General features: G+C 49.5%; 1 protein-coding gene across 2 annotated transcripts in view; it reads right to left on the bottom strand.

The window, feature by feature from the left end:
* The window catches only part of LOC121558701 (protein jagged-1b), a 138059-nt gene that overhangs the window by 18517 nt on the left and 99394 nt on the right, over nucleotides 1-20148 (bottom strand). For both annotated transcript variants that reach the window (XM_045223604.1, XM_045223609.1), the window contains exons 18-23: nucleotides 15777-15893; nucleotides 13888-13915; nucleotides 11469-11554; nucleotides 9952-10065; nucleotides 8076-8185; nucleotides 7601-7864 (exon numbers count right to left, since the gene is read on the bottom strand). In XM_045223604.1, coding sequence (XP_045079539.1) covers nucleotides 7601-7864; nucleotides 8076-8185; nucleotides 9952-10065; nucleotides 11469-11554; nucleotides 13888-13915; nucleotides 15777-15893 — 719 coding nt within the window. The remainder of the gene's footprint in view (nucleotides 1-7600; nucleotides 7865-8075; nucleotides 8186-9951; nucleotides 10066-11468; nucleotides 11555-13887; nucleotides 13916-15776; nucleotides 15894-20148) is intronic.

Below are 20148 nucleotides of genomic sequence, written 5' to 3'. Positions count from 1 at the left end.
GCAAATAAAAAAAAAAGTTTGGGGAAAAAATGTTTACCGTACGACAGACCACGTATTCACCCTGCACACCCTAATTGACTAACAAACAAACCAAAACAAAGTCAGTCTTCTCAAGCTTTGTTGATTTCAAAAAAAAAGTTTGACTCATTTTGGCATGAGGGTCTGCTATACAAATTGATGGAAAGTGGTGTTGGGGGAAAAACATACGACATTATAAAATCCATGTACACAAACAACAAGTGTGCGGTTAAAATTGGCAAAAAAAAACACACATTTCTTTCCACAGGGCCGTGGGGTGAGACAGGGATGCAGTTTAAGCCCCACCCTCTTCAACATATATCTCAACGAATAGGCGAGGGCACTAGAACAGTCTGCAGCACCCGGCCTCACCCTACTAGAATCTGAAGTAAAATGTCTACTGTTTGCTGATGATCTGGTGCTTCTGTCCCCAACCAAGGAAGGCCTACAGCAGCACCTAGATCTTCTGCACATATTCTGTCAGACCTGGGCCCTGACAGTAAATCTCAGTAAGACATGGTAGAATGACAACATTATGTTAATCAAATTACTTTTATATTATAATGTATTCCAATATTAGTACTTTCACAATGTCTGTTCTTCCGAGAGGAGCCTCTGAGGCTTAACGCTGACAGTAGATGTACGATGGCTTGGTGAGGAGACAACACTCCAATCCCTCGCTCCAGGTTATTAAGGAACACCGGTCTGCTGGGGTGAGGAGACAACACTCCAATCCCTCGCTCCAGGTTATTAAGGAACACCGGTCTGCCGGGGTGAGGAGACAACACTCCAATCCCTCGCTCCAGGTTATTAAGGAACACCGGTCTGCCGGGGTGAGGAGACAACACTCCAATCCCTCGCTCCAGGTTATTAAGGAACACCGGTCTGCCGGGGTGAGAAGACAACACTCCAATCCATGAGTAGTGTCTGTGTGAAATGCTGGTCTGTCTGCCGGGGTGAGGAGAACCCTCGCTCCAGGTTATTAACGAACACCGGTCTGCCGGGGTGAGGAGAACCCTCGCTCCAGGTTATTAACGAACACCGGTCTGCCGGGGTGAGGAGAACCCTCCCTCCAGGTTATTAATGAACACCGGTCTGCTGGGGTGAGGAGAACCCTCCCTCCAGGTTATTAACGAACACCGGTCTGCCGGGGTGAGGAGAACCCTCGCTCCAGGTTATTAACGAACACCGGTCTGCCGGGGTGAGGAGACAACACTCCAATCCCTCGCTCCAGGTTATTAAGGAACACCGGTCTGCCGGGGTGAGAAGACAACACTCCAATCCATGAGTAGTGTCTGTGTGAAATGCTGGTCTGTCTGCCGGGGTGAGGAGAACCCTCGCTCCAGGTTATTAACGAACACCGGTCTGCCGGGGTGAGGAGAACCCTCGCTCCAGGTTATTAACGAACACCGGTCTGCCGGGGTGAGGAGAACCCTCCCTCCAGGTTATTAATGAACACCGGTCTGCTGGGGTGAGGAGAACCCTCCCTCCAGGTTATTAACGAACACCGGTCTGCCGGGGTGAGGAGAACCCTCGCTCCAGGTTATTAACGAACACCGGTCTGCCGGGGTGAGGAGAACCCTCCCTCCAGGTTATTAATGAACACCGGTCTGCCGGGGTGAGGAGAACCCTCGCTCCAGGTTATTAACAAACACTGGACTTCATAAATTCAGGGAAGGACCTAGTGACCCATGTTGCATTAGTATTTCTGTATGAACAAGTAGTAAATTAACTAGAGACAGATATTTGGCGCCATGTAAATCTTGCTGTCTGTTGCATGAGAGCACAATGTACCTTTGTATAATTTCACACAATTGTTCTTTGACACGAGGACTCAGAAAGAGCTGTAACCTAACCCTGGTTATTTGGGCCTTAAGGTGACTGTTAACGCTCCATTACTGCAGTAATTATTAATACGTTTGATGGTTTTGAAGAAATCTAAAAGTCTCTCCTTTGATTAGAATAATTACCAAGACAAGATAAAAATAATGGTGTTCCAAAAAAGGTCCAGTTGCCAGGACCACAAATACAAATTCCATCTAGACACCGTTGTCTTAGAGCACACAAAAAACTATACATACCTCGGCCTAAACATCAGTGCCACAGGTAACTTCCACAAATCTGTGAACGATCTGAGAGACAAGGCAAGAAGGGCCTTCTTTGCCATCAAAAGGAACATAACATTTGACATACCATCTGGCTAAAAATACTTGAATCAGTTATAGAAACCATTGGCCTTGATGGTTGAGGTCTGGGGTCCGCTCACCAACCAAGAATTTACAAAATTCTGCATGCAGAATTCTGCAAAAATATCCTCTGTGTACAACGTAAAACAACAAATAATGCATGCAGAGCAAAATTAGGCTGATACCTGCTAATTATCAAAATCCAGAAAAGAGCCGTTAAAATCTACAACCACCTAAGAGGAAGTGATTCCCAAACCTTCCATAACAAAGCCATCACCTACAGAGAGATGAACCTGGAGAAGAGTCCCCTAAGCAAGCTGGTCCTGGGTCTCTGTTCACAAACACAAACAGATCCCACAGAGCCCCAGAACAGCAACACAATTAGACCAAACCAAATGATGAGAAAACTAAAATATAATTACTTCCAATGTGTCAAGTAATTAACAAAAAAACAGAGCAAACTAGAATGCTATTTGGCCCTAAACAGAGAGTACACAGTGGCAGAATACCTGACCACTGTGACTGACCCAAAATTAAGGAAAGCTTTGACTATGTACAGACTCAGTGAGCATAGCCTTGCTATTGAGAAAGGCCGCCGTAGGCAGACCTGGCTCTCAAGAGAAGACAGGCTATGTGCGCACTGCCCACAAAATGAGGTGGAAACTGAGCTGCACTTCCTAACCTCCTGCCAAATGTATGACCATATTAGAGACACATATTTCCCTCAGATTACACAGATCCACAAAGAATTCGAAAACAAACCCAATTTTGATAAACTCCCTTATCTACTGGGTGAAAAACCACAGTGTGCCATCACAGCAGCAAGATGTGTGACCTGTTGCCACAAGAAAAGGGCAACCAGTGAAGAACAAACACCATTGTAAATACAACCCATATTTATGTTTATTTATTAACTTTTTTACTTTAACTATTTGCACATCATTACAACACTGTAGATATACATAATATGACATTTGAAATGTCTTTATTCTTTTGGAACTTCTGAGTGTAATGTTTACTGTTAATATTTATTGTTTATTTCACTTTGTTTATCCATTTCACTTGCTTTGGCAATGTTAACATGTGTTTCCCATGCCAATAAAGCCCCTTGAAAAGAGAGAGAGAGAGAGAGAGATATTTGAATCCATATGACGGAAATACGTTGCAGTGACAGAACTTTAACCCCTGCAGACGATCAGGCTACAGAAATTAGCCAGCTGACTAAATCAGTTAAAGACAGGCAAGGAACAAAAACCAGAGGAAGGCCCTGAAAATGGTCAAAGACTCCAGCCACCCTAGTCATAGACTGTTCTCTCTGCTACCGCACGGCAAGCGGTACAGATGAACCAAGTCTAGAACCAACAGGACCCTGAACAGCTTCCAAGCCATTAGACTGCTAAATACAGTGGGGGAAAAAAGTATTTAGTCAGCCACCAATTGTGCAAGTTCTCCCACTTAAAAAGATGAGAGAGGCCTGTAATTTTCATCATAGGTACACGTCAACTATGACAGACAAAATTAGGAAAATAAATCCAGATAATCACATTGTAGGATTTTTTATGAATTTATTTGCAAATTATGGTGGAAAATAAGTATTTGGTCAATAACTAAAGTTTCTCAATACTTTGTTATATACCCTTTGTTGGCAATGACACAGGTCAAACGTTTTCTGTAAGCCTTTACAAGGTTTTCACACACTGTTGCTGGTATTTTGGCCCATTCCTCCATGCAGATCTTCTCTAGAGCAGTGATGTTTTGGGGCTGTCGCTGGGCAACACAGACTTTCAACTCCCTCCAAAGATTTTCTATGGGGTTGAGATCTGGAGACAGGCTAGGCCACTCCAGGACCTTGAAATGCTTCTTACGAAGCCACTCCTTCGTTGCCCGGGCGGTGTGTTTGGGATCATTGTCATGCTGAAAGACCCAGCCACGTTTCATCTTCAATGCCCTTGCTGATGGAAGGAGGTTTTCACTCAAAATCTCACGATACATGGCCCCATTCATTCCTTCCTTTACACGGATCAGTCGTCCTGGTCCCTTTGCAGAAAAACAGCCCCAAAGCATGATGTTTCCACCCCCATGCTTCACAGTAGGTATGGTGTTCTTTGGATGCAACTCAGCATTCTTTGTCCTCCAAACACGACGAGTTGAGTTTTTACCAAAAAGTTATATTTTGGTTTCATCTTACCATATGACATTCTCCCAATCCTCTATTGGATCATCCAAATGCACTCTAGCAAACTTCAGACGGGCCTGGACATGTACTGGCTTAAGCAGGGGGACACGTCTGGCACTGCAGGATTTGAGTCCCTGGCGGCGTAGTGTGTTACTGATGGTAGGCTTTGTTACTTTGGTCCCAGCTCTCTGCAGGTCATTCACTAGGTCCCCCCGTGTGGTTCTGGGATTTTTGCTCACCGTTCTTGTGATCATTTTGACCCCACGGGGTGAGATCTTGCGTGGAGCCCCAGATCGAGGGAGATTATCAGTGGTCTTGTATGTCTTCCATTTCCTAATAATTGCTCCCACAGTTGATTTCTTCAAACCAAGCTGCTTACCTATTGCAGATTCAGTCTTCCCAGCCTGGTGCAGGTCTACAATTTTGTTTCTGGTGTCCTTTGACAGCTCTTTGGTCTTGGCCATAGTGGAGTTTGGAGTGTGACTGTTTGAGGTTGTGGACAGGTGTCTTTTATACTGATAATAAGTTCAAACAGGTGCCATTAATACAGGTAACGAGTGGAGGACAGAGGAGCCTCTTAAAAAAGAAGTTACAGGTCTGTGAGAGCCAGAAATCTTGCTTGTTTGTAGGTGACCAAATACTTATTTTCCACCATAATTTGAAAATAAATTCATAAAAAATCCTACAATGTGATTTTCTGGATTTTTTTTCCTCGATTTGTCTGTCATAGTTGACGTGTACCTATAACGAAAATTACAGGCCTCTCTCATCTTTTTAAGTGGGAGAACTTGCACAATTGGTGGCTGACTAAATACTTTTTTCCCCCACTGTAGTTAGTCTGGGTACCTATTGGTTAACTATTTAACTATCTGCATTTACCTTTTTGCACTATCACATACACTGCTTCTACTGTTGTCTATCCTGTTACCTAGTTACTTTAGCCCTACCTACAGTGCATTCGGAAAGTTTTCAGACCCCTTCCCTATGAGACTCGAAATTGAGCTCAGGTGCATCCTGTTTCCATTGATCATCCTTGAGATGTTTCTACAACTTGATTGGAGTCCACCTGTGGTCAATTCAATTGATTGGACATGATTTGGAAAGGCATACACCTGTCTATATAAGGTCCCACAGTTGACAGTGCATGTCAGAGCAAAAACCAAGCCAAGGAATTGTCCATAGAGCTCCGAGACAGTGTTGTGTCGAGGCACAGATCTGGGGAAGGGTACCAAAACATTTCTACAGCATTGAAGGTCTCCAAGAACACAGTGGCCTCCATCATTCTTAAATGGAAGAAGTTTGGAACTACCAAGACTCTTCCTAGAGCTGGCCGCCCGGTCAAACTGAGCAATCGGGGGAGAAGGGCCTTGGTCAGGGAGGTGACCAAGAACCCGATGGTCACTCTGACAGAGCTCTAGAGTTCCTCTGTGGAGATTTTACATTTTAGTCATTTAGCAGACGGTCTTATCCAGAGCGACTTACAGTTAGTGAGTGCATACATTTTCATACTGGCCACCCGTGGGAAACGAACCCACAACCCTGGCGTTGCAAGCGCCATGCTCTACCAACTGAGCTACAGGGAGAATCTTCCAGAAGGACAACCATCTCTGCAGCACTCCACTCCAGGCCTTTATGGTAGTGGCCAGACAGAAGCCACTCCTCAGTAAAAGGCACATGACAGCCCACTTGGAGTTTGCCAAAAGGCACCTTATGAACTCCCAAGACCATGAGAAACAAGATTCTCTGGTCTGATGAAACCAAGGTCGATCTCTTTGGCCTGAATGCCAAGTGTCACGTCTGGAGGAAACCTGGCACCATCCCTACGGTGAAGCATGGTGGTGGCAGTATCATGCTGTGGGGGTGTTTTTCAGCGGCATGGAGACTAGTCAGGATGGAGGGAAAGATGAACGGACCAAAGTACAGAGAGATCCTTGATGAAAACCTGCTCCAGAGCGCTCAGGACCTCACTTCTGCCAAGCTTTTAGCGTCATACCCAAGAAGACTCGAGGCTGTAATCGCTGCCAAAAGTGCTTCAACAAAGTACTGAGTAAAGTGTCTGAATACTGATGGAAATGTGATAGTTTTAGCTTTGTCGTTATGGGGTACTGTGTGTAGATTGATGAGGAAAAAAACTATTTCATACATTTTAGAATAAGGCTGTAACGTAACAAAATGTGGAAAAAGTCAAGGGGTCTGAATACTTTCCGAATGCACTGTCTATGTACATATGTACCTCGATTATCTCGTATCCCTGCAGATCGACGGCTAAATGCCCGGGGGTACCCCACCACGTACACAGCCAAGTTATCCTCATTGTGTATTTATTCCTCGTGTTATAATTGTTTCTATATTTTTAACTCTGCATTGTTGGGAAGGGACCGTTAGACCCGTCAGGTAAGTCTTTCACTGTTAGTCTACACTTGTTGTTAACTAATAAGCACGTGACAAATAAAATGTGATTTGAGTTGGATGGAGAAAACAAAAAAATGAGGAAGTCCCCTTTTCTCGTTCCTGTAACGGGACTGACAACCTATCCCTTTGCTGGTCGGGATGAGTAGTTAGTTTAGCTCAGAGCGTGGTGTGTGTGTGTGTGTGTGTGTGTGTGTGTGTGTGTGTGTGTGTGTGTGTTCAGGCAGCCTAATTCGGATCTTTTTCCACTAATTTGTCTTGACCAATCAGATCAGCTCTTTTGCTGATATTTGGGCAGAAGATCAGAATTGGGCTGCCTGTGTAAACTCAGCCATATTGAGTTAGAGAGTGACAGAGGAGCTGGGCTGAATGGCTGAGAGCGGAGGGCTGAGAGCGGAGGGCTGAGAGCGGAGGGCTGAGAGCGGAGGGCTGAGAGCGGAGGGCTGAGAGCGGAGGGCTGAGAGCGGAGGGCTGAGAGCGGAGGGCTGAGAGCGGAGGGCTGAGAGCGGAGGGCTGAGCAGCAGAGGGCTGAGAGCAGAGGGCTGAGAGCAGAGGGCTGAGAGCAGAGGGCTGAGAGCAGAGGGCTGAGAGCAGAGGGCTGAGAGCGGAGGGCTGAGAGCAGAGGGCTGAGAGCAGAGGGCTGAGAGCGGAGGGCTGAGAGCAGAGGGCTGAGAGCAGAGGGCTGAGAGCAGAGGGCTGAGCAGCAGGGTGGAGGAGGAGAGTTAGAGACTGAATAGGGCTCTGGTCAAAAGTAGTGCACTATTTGGAATAGAGAGAGTGAACAGTAAAAGTGTGAGTGAAGAGGACTCACCCTGGGCATGGTCTCTTTGGTGAACGTGAGCGTGATGTTGGCACAGCTGTTGTCGTGGTAACCAGAGCTGGGGTGGCATTTGGTGGTTGGTTGTGGTGGGGATGAAGGGTAGCACTCCCCAAGATTCTGACACGGCCGGACAAAACACTGCTCCTCCCTGATTGGTACACAGCTCTGACCAGACAGACACCCGGCCCCGCCCCCTCCGCTGCCTCGACCTTTGACCCCACCGCTGACCCGGCACGACTTAGGACCACACCACATCTGGAACACAACGAGACAAAATACCCAAATCAAGATCCAGACAATAAGACTTAGAAACCTACCTGGGTTGAAGTAGAATTTCTTTGATTTTAAATCGTTTTCAGCGTCAGATAGGCAGGTTGCACTTGTGACAATTTCATTGGTTATTTGAGAGAAAACCCAAGTCTGCCACAAACATCTATGGAAAGTAAGAAGTGCAGTTAGCCCGTACCCTGGTACACACCACCTTCCCATTAAAACACTGGCAGGTGTTACAGTCCTCCTCCCACTTCGCTCCTTCAGGGGTCGGGCGACCGCTCACTGAGCACGGTCTCTGTGTCACTGTAACACCAAGAAATAAAACAAGTCAGAACAATGAAGGCTCTCCTGACTGACCGTGTGTGTTAACCTACAGTGCATTCAGAAAGTATTCAGACCTCTTGACTTTTTCCACATTTTGTTACGTTACAGCCTTATTCTGAAATTGATTAAATTGTTTCCCCCCCCCCCTCATCAATCCACAACCCCATAATGATGAAGCAAAAACAGGTTTTTAGAAATTGTAGCAAATGTATTAAAAATAAAAAACGTATTTACATAAGTATTCCGACCCTTTACTCAGTACTTTGTTGAAGCACCTTTGGCAGCGATTACAGCCTCGAGTCTTCTTGGGTATGATGCTACAAGCTTGGCACACCTGTATTTGGGGAGTTTCTCCCATTCTTCTCTGCAGATCCTCTCAAGCTCTGTCAGGTTGGATGGGGAACGTCGCTGCACAGCTATTTTCAGGTCTCTCCAGAGATGTTCGATCGGGTTCAAGTCCGGGCTCTGGCCGGGCCACTCAAGGACATTCAGAGACTTGTCCCAAAGCCACTCCTGCGTTGTCTTGGCTGTGTGCTTAGGGTCATTGTCCTGTTAGAAGCCTTTGCCCCAGTCTGAGGTCCTGAGCGCTCTGGAGCAGGTTTTCATCAAAAATCTCTCTGGACTTTGCTCCGTTCATCTTTCCCTCAATCCTGACTAGTCTCCCAATCCCTGCTGCTGAAAAACATCCCCAAAGCATGATGCTGCCACCACCATGCTTCACTGTAGGGATGGTGCCAGGTTTCCTCCAGACGTGACACTTGGCATTCAGGCCAAAGTGTTCAATCTTGGTTTCATCAGACCAGAGAATCTTGTTTCTCATGGTCTGAGAGTCTTTTAGGTGCCTTTTGGCAAACTCCAAGCGGGCTGTCGTGCCTTTTACTGAGGAGTGGCTTCCGTCTGGCCACTCTACCATAAAGGCCTGATTGGTGGAGTGCTGCAGAGATGGTTGTCCTTCTGGAAGGTTCTCCCATCTCCACAGAGGAACTCTGGAGCTCTGTCAGAGTGACCATCGGGTTCTTGGTCACCTCCCTGACCAAGGCCCTTCTCCCCTGATTGCTCAGTTTGGCCGGGCGGCCAGCTCTAGGAAGAGTCTTGGTGGTTCCAAACTTCTTCCATTTAAGAATGATGGAGGCCACTGTGTTCTTGGGGACCTTCAATGCTGCAAAAAAAAATGTGTACCCTTCCCCAGATCTGTGCCTCGACACAATCCTGTCTCTGAGCTCTACGGACAATTCCTTCGACCTCATGGCTTGGTTTTTGTTCTGACATGCACTGTCAACTGTGGGACCTTATATAGACAGGTGTGTGCCTTTCCAAATCATGTCCAATCAATTGAATTTACCACAGGTGGACTCCAATCAAGTTGTAGAAACATCTCAAGGATGATCAATGGAAACAGGATGCACCCGAGCTCAATTTCGAGTCTCATAGCAAAGGGTCTGAATATTTATGTAAATAAGGTATTATGTTTTTTTTTTTTTTATACATTTGCAAACGTGGGGAAAAAATTTCACTGTCATTATGGGATATTGTGTGTAGATTGGTGAGGAAAAAATCTATTTAATCCATTTTAGAATAAGGCTGTAATGTAACAAAATGTGGAAAATGTCAAGGAGTCTGAATACTTTCCAAATGCAGTATATCTCCTGACCGTGTGTGTGTGTGTGTGTGTGTGTGTTAACCTACCTCCTGACCGTGTGTGTGTGTGTGTGTGTGTGTGTGTGTGTGTGTGTGTGTGAACCTACCTTCCTGACAACGTGGTCCAGCTCTGTCTTGGGGACACAGGCAGCGGTAGCCATTGATCTCATCAATACAGCTAGCACCGGAGAAACAGGGAGAAGACTGGCACTCATTGATATCTAACACACACACACACACACACACACACACACACACACACACAGGGAGAGAATAAAACAGTGGTGAGGAACAACATAAAGATATTGGCTATACTCTTTTGAAGTTAGATTTGTGGACTGACTTTTCAATCACAGTCTCTCTCTGGAGCACAACCACAGTTAATAACAGACTAGCAGACAGTCTCTAAATCAGCCTGGATCTATTACACACAGGATCTCCTCTACATTACACCCAGGATCTCCTCTACATTAGACCCAGGATCCCCTCTCCATTAGACCCAGGATCCCCTCTCCATTAGACCCAGGATCCCCTCTCCATTAGACCCAGGATCCCCTCTCCATTAGACCCAGGATCCCCTCTCCATTAGACCCAGGATCCCCTCTACATTAGACCCAGGATCCCCTCTACATTAGACCCAGGATCCCCTCTACATTAGACCCAGGATCCCCTCTACATTAGACCCAGGATCCCCTCTACATTAGACCCAGGATCCCCTCTCCATTAGACCCAGGATCCCCTCTACATTAGACCCAGGATCCCCTCTACATTACACCCAGGATCCCCTCTCCATTAGACCCAGGATCCCCTCTACATTAGACCCAGGATCCCCTCTCCATTACACCCAGGATCCCCTCTCCATTACACCCAGGATCCCCTCTACATTAGACCCAGGATCCCCTCTACATTAGACCCAGGATCCCCTCTCCATTAGACCCAGGATCCCCTCTACAATAGACCCAGGATCCCCTCTCCATTAGACCCAGGATCCCCTCTACATTAGACCCAGGATCCCCTCTACATTAGACCCAGGATCCCCTCTCCATTAGACCCAGGATCCCCTCTCCATTAGACCCAGGATCCCCTCTACATTAGACCCAGGATCATTAGCAGGCATGTAGAGAGCTGAAGGCTAGAGTGTAGAACGGACAGGAGGAATGTAGAAACCATCTGAAAGCCTTTAGGAGGGAAAACAATCTGAGTAATCACTGTCAGAGAGCACCTCTATATGTGTGTGTGTGTGTGTGTGTGTGTGTGTGTGTGCGCATAATCTTAGTCAGAGAACAAGACCAATTGGTTGATTAGCTGTTGGCCTTGTAAGCCAGTCTGCCCCGAGACTGTCAAGGCAGCGCAGTGTGTGTGTGTGTGTGTGTGTGTGTGTGTGTGTGTGTGTGTGTGTGTGTGTGTGTGTGTGTGATGCCGGAAATAGCCCAACGCTCAGACTGTCCCCTCACCCCGGGGGATGGGGGAGGCAGGGTGAAGAGGGGGAGGCAGGGTGAAGAGGGGGGAGAGGGGGAGAGAGGATGGGTGAGGCAGGGTGAAGGGGGAGAGAGGATGGGTGAGGCAGGGTGAAGGGGGGAGGGAGAATGGGTGAGGCGACAGGGGAGTTGGTGTTAATACTCACTGATCCTGCAGTCTGGCCCAGCGAAGCCTGGAGCGCATTCACATCGATACCAGTTATCACCATCCACACACGTCCCACTGTTATAACTGGAGAGGAGGAGGAGGAGGAGGAGAGGTATGGGGAGAGGTGAGAGAGAAAGAGGAGACAGACAGAGAGGTCAGTTTCAGTTCAACATGAAAACATCTAAGTCAGTCTACCCAGAGTCTCTGTCTGCATTCCAGATTGCACCCTATTCCCTACACAGAGCCCTATGAGTCCTGGTCAGAGTCCCGTGGGTCCTGGTCAGAGTCCCGTGGGTCCTGGTCAGACTCCCGTGGGTCCTGGTCAGACTCCCGTGGGTCCTGGTCAGAGCCCTATGGGTCCTGGTCAGAGCCCTGTGGGTCCTGGTCAGAGCCCTGTGTGTCCTGGTCAGAGCCCTGTGGGTCCTGGTCAGAGTCCCGTGGGTCCTGGTCAGAGCCCTATGGGTCCTGGTCAGAGTCCCGTGGGTCCTGGTCAGAGCCCTATGGGTCCTGGTCAGAGCCCTGTGGGTCCTGGTCAGAGTCCTGGTCAGAGTCCTGGTCAGGGTCCCGTGGGTCCTGGTCAGAGTCCCGTGGGTCCTGGTCAGAGCCCTATGGGTCCTGGTCAGAGCCCTGTGGGTCCTGGTCAGAGTCCTGGTCAGAGTCCTGGTCAGGGTCCCGTGGGTCCTGGTCAGAGTCCCGTGGGTCCTGGTCAGAGCCCTGTGGGTCCTGGTCAGAGTCCTGGTCAGAGTCCCGTGGGTCCTGGTCAGAGCCCCGTGGGTCCTGGTCAGAGCCCCGTGGGTCCTGGTCAGAGTCCCGTGGGTCCTGGTCAGAGTCCCGTGGGTCCTGGTCAGAGTCCCGTGGGTCCTGGTCAGAGTCCCGTGGGTCCTGGTCAGAGTCCCGTGGGTCCTGGTCAGAGTCCCGTGGGTCCTGGTCAGAGTCCCGTGGGTCCTGGTCAGAGTCCCGTGGGTCCTGGTCAGAGTCCCGTGGGTCCTGGTCAGAGTCCCGTGGGTCCTGGTCAGAGTCCCGTGGGTCCTGGTCAGAGCCCTGTGGGTCCTGGTCAGAGTCCTGTGGGTCCTGGTCAGAATCCTGTGGGTCCTGGTCAGAGCCCTGTGGGTCCTGGTCAGAGTCCTGTGGGTCCTGGTCAGAGCCCTGTGGGTCCTGGTCAGAGTCCCGTGGGTCCTGGTCAGAGCCCCGTGGGTCCTGGTCAGAGTCCCGTGGGTCCTGGTCAGAGTCCCGTGGGTCCTGGTCAGAGCCCCGTGGGTCCTGGTCAGAGCCCTGTGGGTCCTGGTCAGAGTCCCGTGGGTCCTGGTCAGAGTCCCGTGGGTCCTGGTCAGAGTCCCGTGGGTCCTGGTCAGAGCCCCGTGGGTCCTGGTCAGAGTCCCGTGGGTCCTGGTCAGAGTCCCGTGGGTCCTGGTCAGAGTCCCGTGGGTCCTGGTCAGAGTCCCGTGGGTCCTGGTCAGAGCCCCGTGGGTCCTGGTCAGAGCCCCGTGGGTCCTGGTCAGAGCCCCGTGGGTCCTGGTCAGAGCCCCGTGGGTCCTGGTCAGAGCCCCGTGGGTCCTGGTCAGAGCCCCGTGGGTCCTGGTCAGAGCCCCGTGGGTCCTGGTCAGAGCCCCGTGGGTCCTGGTCAGAGCCCTGTGGGTCCTGGTCAGAGTCCCGTGGGTCCTGGTCAGAGCCCCGTGGGTCCTGGTCAGAGTCCCGTGGGTCCTGGTCAGAGTCCCGTGGGTCCTGGTCAGAGTCCCGTGGGTCCTGGTCAGAGTCCCGTGGGTCCTGGTCAGAGCCCTGTGGGTCCTGGTCAGAGTCTCGTGGGTCCTGGTCAGAGCACTATACGGAATAAGGTGCCATTTGGGACGCCCCTCTCTAAAGAGTTCTGGTGTCCTTTTAATGACCAGATGAGTATTTCTGTGATTCTCAGTGAGCTCCATCTACGTGGTTACACACACACACTTGATCGGACGGAGCACTGAGTGAACAACAAGCTGTAGGTTAGGCTGAACGCACCCTAGGAATGACCAGGACAGAGACAGAGAGAGAGAGACAGAGAGAGACAGAGACAGAGACAGAGAGAGAGAGAGACAGAGAGAGAGACAGAGAGAGAGAGACAGAGAGCGAGAGACAGAGAGAGAGAGACAGAGACAGAGAGAGACAGAGAGACAGAGAGAGAGACAGAGAGAGACAGAGAGAGACAGAGAGACAGAGAGAGAGACAGAGAGAGACAGAGAGAGACAGAGAGAGAGCCTACAGGTGAAAAACTAAGCAACTACAGTACAGACTGCAGAACAAACCTGGGTTCAAATACTATTCAACATTATTTCAAATACTTTAGCTGGGCTTGAATGAGCTTCGAATAGTATTTGAACCCAGGTACCCATGTTCTTCTCACGCTTGTTTGACTCTATAGGAAACGTTTAGCTTCCACTTACCATGGGTGTGGGTTGCAGTCGTTGGTATCTGAGAGAGAGAGAGAGAGGTTGTGTTATTTTTCACACGCATGTGAGCAGAGACAGATAACAGGAGAGAGAGAGAACGTCGAGGCTATCATGAGGCGTGTTTTTATCGCGTAGTCTTGTCATGTTGTGTTTAGCGCGTTGTGTTGTGTGTCCTGATGACTCGGTCTGGGTTATTACAGAGCAAACAGCGTCGCCTCTCACCCAGCTTACGAGGAACAGCTTCACCTCGCAACACTATGGGGCGGCAGGTAGTCTAGCCATTAAGAACATTGGACCAGTAACTGAAAGGTCGCTGGTTCAAATCTCAGAGCCGGCAATTTGAAAAAAATCTGCCGTTCTGCCCTCAAGCAAAGTAGTTAACCCACAATCAGTCTATATTACAGGTTGTGAACATGGCAGTCTTTACATCAGATGTGACTCTGGTTGTGAACATGGCAGTCTTTACATCAGATGTGACTCAGGTTGTGAACATGGCAGTCTTTACATCAGATGTGACTCAGGTTGTCCACATGGCAGTCTTTACATCAGATGTGACTCAGGTTGTGAACATGGCAGTCTTTACATCAGATGTGACTCAGGTTGTGCACATGGCAGTCTTTACATCAGATGTGACTCAGGTTGTGCACATGGCAGTCTTTACATCAGATGTGACTCTGGTTGTGAACATGGCAGTCTTTACATCAGATGTGACTCAGGTTGTGAACATGGCAGTCTTTACATCAGATGTGACTCTGGTTGTGAACATGGCAGTCTTTACATCAGATGTGACTCAGGTTGTGAACATGGCAGTCTTTACATCAGATGTGACTCAGGTTGTGAACATGGCAGTCTTTACATCAGATGTGACTCAGGTTGTGAACATGGCAGTCTTTACATCAGATGTGACTCAGGTTGTGAACATGGCAGTCTTTACATCAGATGTGACTCAGGTTGTGAACATGGCAGTCTTTACATCAGATGTGACTCTGGTTGTGAACATGGCAGTCTTTACATCAGAAGTGACTCTGGTTGTGAACATGGAAGTCTTTACATCAGATGTGACTCTGGTTGTGAACATGGCAGTCTTTACATCAGATGTGACTCTGGTTGTGAACATGGCAGTCTTTACATCAGATGTGACTCTGGTTGTGAACATGGCAGTCTTTACATCAGATGTGACTATGGTGGTGAACATGGCAGTCTTTACATCAGATGTGACTCTGGTTGTGAACATGGCAGTCTTTACATCAGATGTGACTCTGGTTGAGAACATATAAGGCTACATTTAGACAGGCAGCATGACTGTGGATAAAAGTGTCTGCTAAATGGTATATATACGCACTCTGTTTACAGGTGTCTCCATGCCAACCCACCTTCTCTCTCTCCCCTCCTCCTCCACCAGGTAAAGGTGTTTCCCCTCCTCCTCCTCCACCAGGTAAAGGTGTTTCCCCTCCTCCTTCCCCCCCAGGTATACTCACTCTGTTTACAGGTGTCTCCATGCCAACCCACCTTCTCTCTCCCCTCCTCCTCCTCCTCCTCCACCAGGTAAAGGTGTTTCCCCTCCTCCTTCCCCCCCAGGTATACTCACTCTGTTTACAGGTGTCTCCATGCCAACCCACCTTCTCTCTCCCCTCCTCCTCCTCCTCCTCCACCAGGTAAAGGTGTTTCCCCTCCTCCTTCCCCCCCAGGTATACTCATTCTGTTTACAGGTGTCTCCATGCCAACCCACCTTCTCTCTCCCCTCCTCCTCCTCCTCCACCAGGTAAAGGTGTTTCCCCTCCTCTATACTCACTCTGTTTACAGGTGTCTCCATGCCAACCCACCTTCTCTCTCCCCTCCTCCTCCTCCACCAGGTAAAGGTGTTTCCCCTCCTCTATACTCACTCTGTTTACAGGTGTCTCCCTCCCAGCCCTCCTTGCAGACGCAGGTGAAGGAGTCCCCGCTGGTCACACAGGTCCCCCCGTACTCACAGGGGTTAGGAAGACAGCTGCTGTTCTTATCTAGGAGATGAAAGAGGGAGAAGTTAGTTTTAGTTGCCATCCAGGATCCCGCCCCCCGTACTCCCAGGGGTTAGGACGACAGCTGCTGAGGAGAGGAGACACCGGGTTTAGTCTACACTCAAACTAACGTTTACAGACCAACACAACTCGACTGCTTCCCTCTGCCTGGTGGTTTCTTTCTCTGAGGGGATCCACTTGTGTGCTCTCTAAAACGGATTATCAGAGAGGTCAGGGCTTTTTAAGAAGATAACTCAACACTCACCAGAGGAAAAGAGGAGTGAGAGGAGGGAGGGTGGGAATGGAGAGAGGGGTGGTGGGTCCGCAAGAGAGGAGGGAGGGGGGGAATGGAGGGAGGGGTGGTGGGTCCGCAAGAGAGGAGGGAGGGGGGGAATGGAGGGAGGGGTGGTGGGGTCCGCAAGAGAGGAGGGAGGGGGGAATGGAGAGAGGGGGTGGTGGGTCTGCAAGAGAGGAGGGAGGGGGGAATGGAGAGAGGGGTGGTGGGTCTGCAAGAGAGGGGGAGGGGGGAATGGAGGGAGGGGTGGTGGGTCTGCAAGAGAGGAGGGAGGGGGAATGGAGAGAGGGGTGGTGGGTCTGCAAGAGAGGGAGGAGGGGGAAATGGAGAGAGGGGTGGTGGGTCTGCAAGAGAGGGAGGAGGGGGGGAATGGAGAGAGGGGTGGTGGGTCTGCAAGAGAGGGAGGAGGGGGGGAATGGAGAGAGGGGTGGTGGGTCTGCAAGAGAGGGAGGAGGGGGGAAAAGGAGAGAGGGGTGGTGGGTCTGCAAGAGAGGAGGGAGGGGGGGAATGGAGAGAGGGGTGGTGGGTCTGCAAGAGAGGGGGGAGGGGGGGAATGGAGAGAGGGGTGGTGGGTCCGCAAGAGAGGGAGGAGGGGGCGTTGACAGAATGAGAGGATAAAACTGTTTGCACCTGGAGGATTTGACGCAGATTAAATCACAGGTCATGCACTATGGAGAGTTGTCCACTTTAGCATCTCCATGTCTCTATAACCCCAGGGGACCGGATGTATCAAGGATCTCAGAGTAGCAGTGCTGATCTATGTACCCTGATGTCTATAGGAGTGTTGATCTAGAATCAGTTCCCCCTCTGTCCAAAGTACCCAGTTGTCATCCTTGAGTAAAAGTAAAGATACCTTAACAGAAAAAGTAAAAGTCAACCAGTAAAATACTACCTGAGTAAAAGTCTAAAAGTATTTGGTTTTAAATATACTTAAGTATCAAAAGTAAAAGTACAAATCATTTCAAATTCCTTATATTAAGCAAACCAGATGGCAACATATTATTGTTTGTGCATTTACGGCTAGCCAGGGGCACACTCCAACACCCAGACATCATTTACGGCTAGCCAGGGGCACACTCCAACACCCAGACATCATTTACGGCTAGCCAGGGGCACACTCCAACACCCAGACATCATTTACGGCTAGCCAGGGGCACACTCCAACACCCAGACATCATTTACGGCTAGCCAGGGGCACACTCCAACACTCAGACATCATTTACGGCTAGCCAGGGGCACACTCCAACACCCAGACATCATTTACGGCTAGCCAGGGGAACACTCCAACACCCAGACATCATTTACAAACGAAGCCTTTGTGTTTAGTGAGTCCATCAGATCAGAGGCAGTAGGGATGACCAGGGATGTTCTCTTGATAAGTGTGTGAATTGGACCATTTTCCTGTCCTACTAAGCATTCAAAATGTAACGAGTACTTTTGGGTGTCAGGGAAAATGTATGGAGTAAAAAGTACATTATTTTCTGGTCAAAGGCAAAACCGATTCTAAATCAGCACTCCTTTTTGACCATGAGTGATACTGATTGATATAGCCCATGTTTGAACTCCCAGGTTTTATAACTCTGGACTAACTGTTACATTTACTGTAGTACATGATGATGCCTCTATTAACTCATTACAGGTAGCCCCTCCCATCCAGACTAACTCACCTATATTACAGGTAGCCCCTCCCTCCCTCCCATCCAGACTAACTCACCTATATTACAGGTAGCCCCTCCCTCCCTCCCATCCAGACTAACTCACCTATATTACAGGTAGCCCCTCCCTCCCTCCCATCCAGACTAACTCACCTATATTACAGGTAGCCCCCTCCCTCCCATCCAGACTAACTCACCTATATTACAGGTAGCCCCCTCCCTCCCATCCAGACTAACTCACCTATATTACAGGTAGCCCCCTCCCTCCCATCCAGACTAACTCACCTATATTACAGGTAGCCCCTCCCATCCAGACTAACTCACCTATATTACAGGTAGCCCCCTCCCATCCAGACTAACTCACCTATATTACAGGTAGCCCCTCCCTCCCATCCAGACTAACTCACCTATATTACAGGTAGCCCCCTCCCTCCCATCCAGACTAACTCACCTATATTACAGGTAGCCCCCCTCCCTCCCATCCAGACTAACTCACCTATATTACAGGTAGCCCCTCCCATCCAGACTAACTCACCTATATTACAGGTAGCCCCTCCCATCCAGACTAACTCACCTATATTACAGGTAGCCCCTCCCATCCAGACTAACTCACCTATATTACAGGTAGCCCCTCCCTCCCATCCAGACTAACTCACCTATATTACAGGTAGCCCCTCCCTCCCATCCAGACTAACTCACCTATATTACAGGTAGCCCCCTCCCTCCCATCCAGACTAACTCACCTATATTACAGGTAGCTACTCCCTCCCATCCAGACTAACTCACCTATATTACAGGTAGCCCCTCCCATCCAGACTAACTCACCTATATTACAGGTAGCCCCTCACATCCAGACTAACTCACCTATATTACAGGTAGCCCCTCCCATCCAGACTAACTCACCTATATTACAGGTAGCCCCTCCCTCCCTCCCATCCAGACTAACTCACCTATATTACAGGTAGCCCCCTCCCTCCCATCCAGACTAACTCACCTATATTACAGGTAGCCCCTCCCTCCCATCCAGACTAACTCACCTATATTACAGGTAGCCCCTCCCTCCCTCCCATCCAGACTAACTCACCTATATTACAGGTAGCCCCCCCCTCCCATCCAGACTAACTCACCTATATTACAGGTAGCCCCTCCCATCCAGACTAACTCACCTATATTACAGGTAGCCCCTCCCATCCAGACTAACTCACCTATATTACAGGTAGCCCCTCCCATCCAGACTAACTCACCTATATTACAGGTAGCCCCTCCCATCCAGACTAACTCACCTATATTACAGGTAGCCCCTCCCATCCAGACTAACTCACCTATATTACAGGTAGCCCCTCCCTCCCATCCAGACTAACAAACCTATATTACAGGTAGCCCCCTCCCTCCCATCCAGACTAACTCACCTATATTACAGGTAGCCCCTCCCTCCCATCCAGACTAACTCACCTATATTACAGGTAGCCCCCCTCCCTCCCATCCAGACTAACTCACCTATATTACAGGTAGCCCCTCCCTCCCTCCCATCCAGACTAACTCACCTATATTACAGGTAGCCCCTCCCCATCCAGACTAACTCACCTATATTACAGGTAGCCCCTCCCTCCCTCCCATCCAGACTAACTCACCTATATTACAGGTAGCCCCTCCCTCCCTCCCATCCAGACTAACTCACCTATATTACAGGTAGCCCCCCCTCCCTCCCATCCAGACTAACTCACCTATATTACAGGTAGCCCCTCCCTCCCATCCAGACTAACTCACCTATATTACAGGTAGCCCCTCCCTCCCTCCCATCCAGACTAACTCACCTATATTACAGGTAGCCCCTCCCTCCCTCCCATCCAGACTAACTCACCTATATTACAGGTAGCCCCTCCCTCCCTCCCATCCAGACTAACTCACCTATATTACAGGTAGCCCCTCCCTCCCTCCCATCCAGACTAACTCACCTATATTACAGGTAGCCCCTCCCTCCCATCCAGACTAACTCACCTATATTACAGGTAGCCCCTCCCATCCAGACTAACTCACCTATATTACAGGTAGCCCCTCCCATCCAGACTAACTCACCTATATTACAGGTAGCCCCTCCCATCCAGACTAACTCACCTATATTACAGGTAGCCCCTCCCATCCAGACTAACTCACCTATATTACAGGTAGCCCCTCCCATCCAGACTAACTCACCTATATTACAGGTAGCCCCTCCCTCCCATCCAGACTAACTCATCTATATTACAGGTAGCCCCCCTCCCTCCCATCCAGACTAACTCACCTATATTACAGGTAGCCCCTCCCTCCC

The sequence above is a fragment of the Coregonus clupeaformis genome, chromosome 1 (assembly GCF_020615455.1).
Source record: "Coregonus clupeaformis isolate EN_2021a chromosome 1, ASM2061545v1, whole genome shotgun sequence".
NCBI lineage: Eukaryota > Metazoa > Chordata > Actinopteri > Salmoniformes > Salmonidae > Coregonus > Coregonus clupeaformis.
Note: the sequence above shows the minus strand (reverse complement) of the source record. Positions and strands in the feature narration are given on the sequence as shown.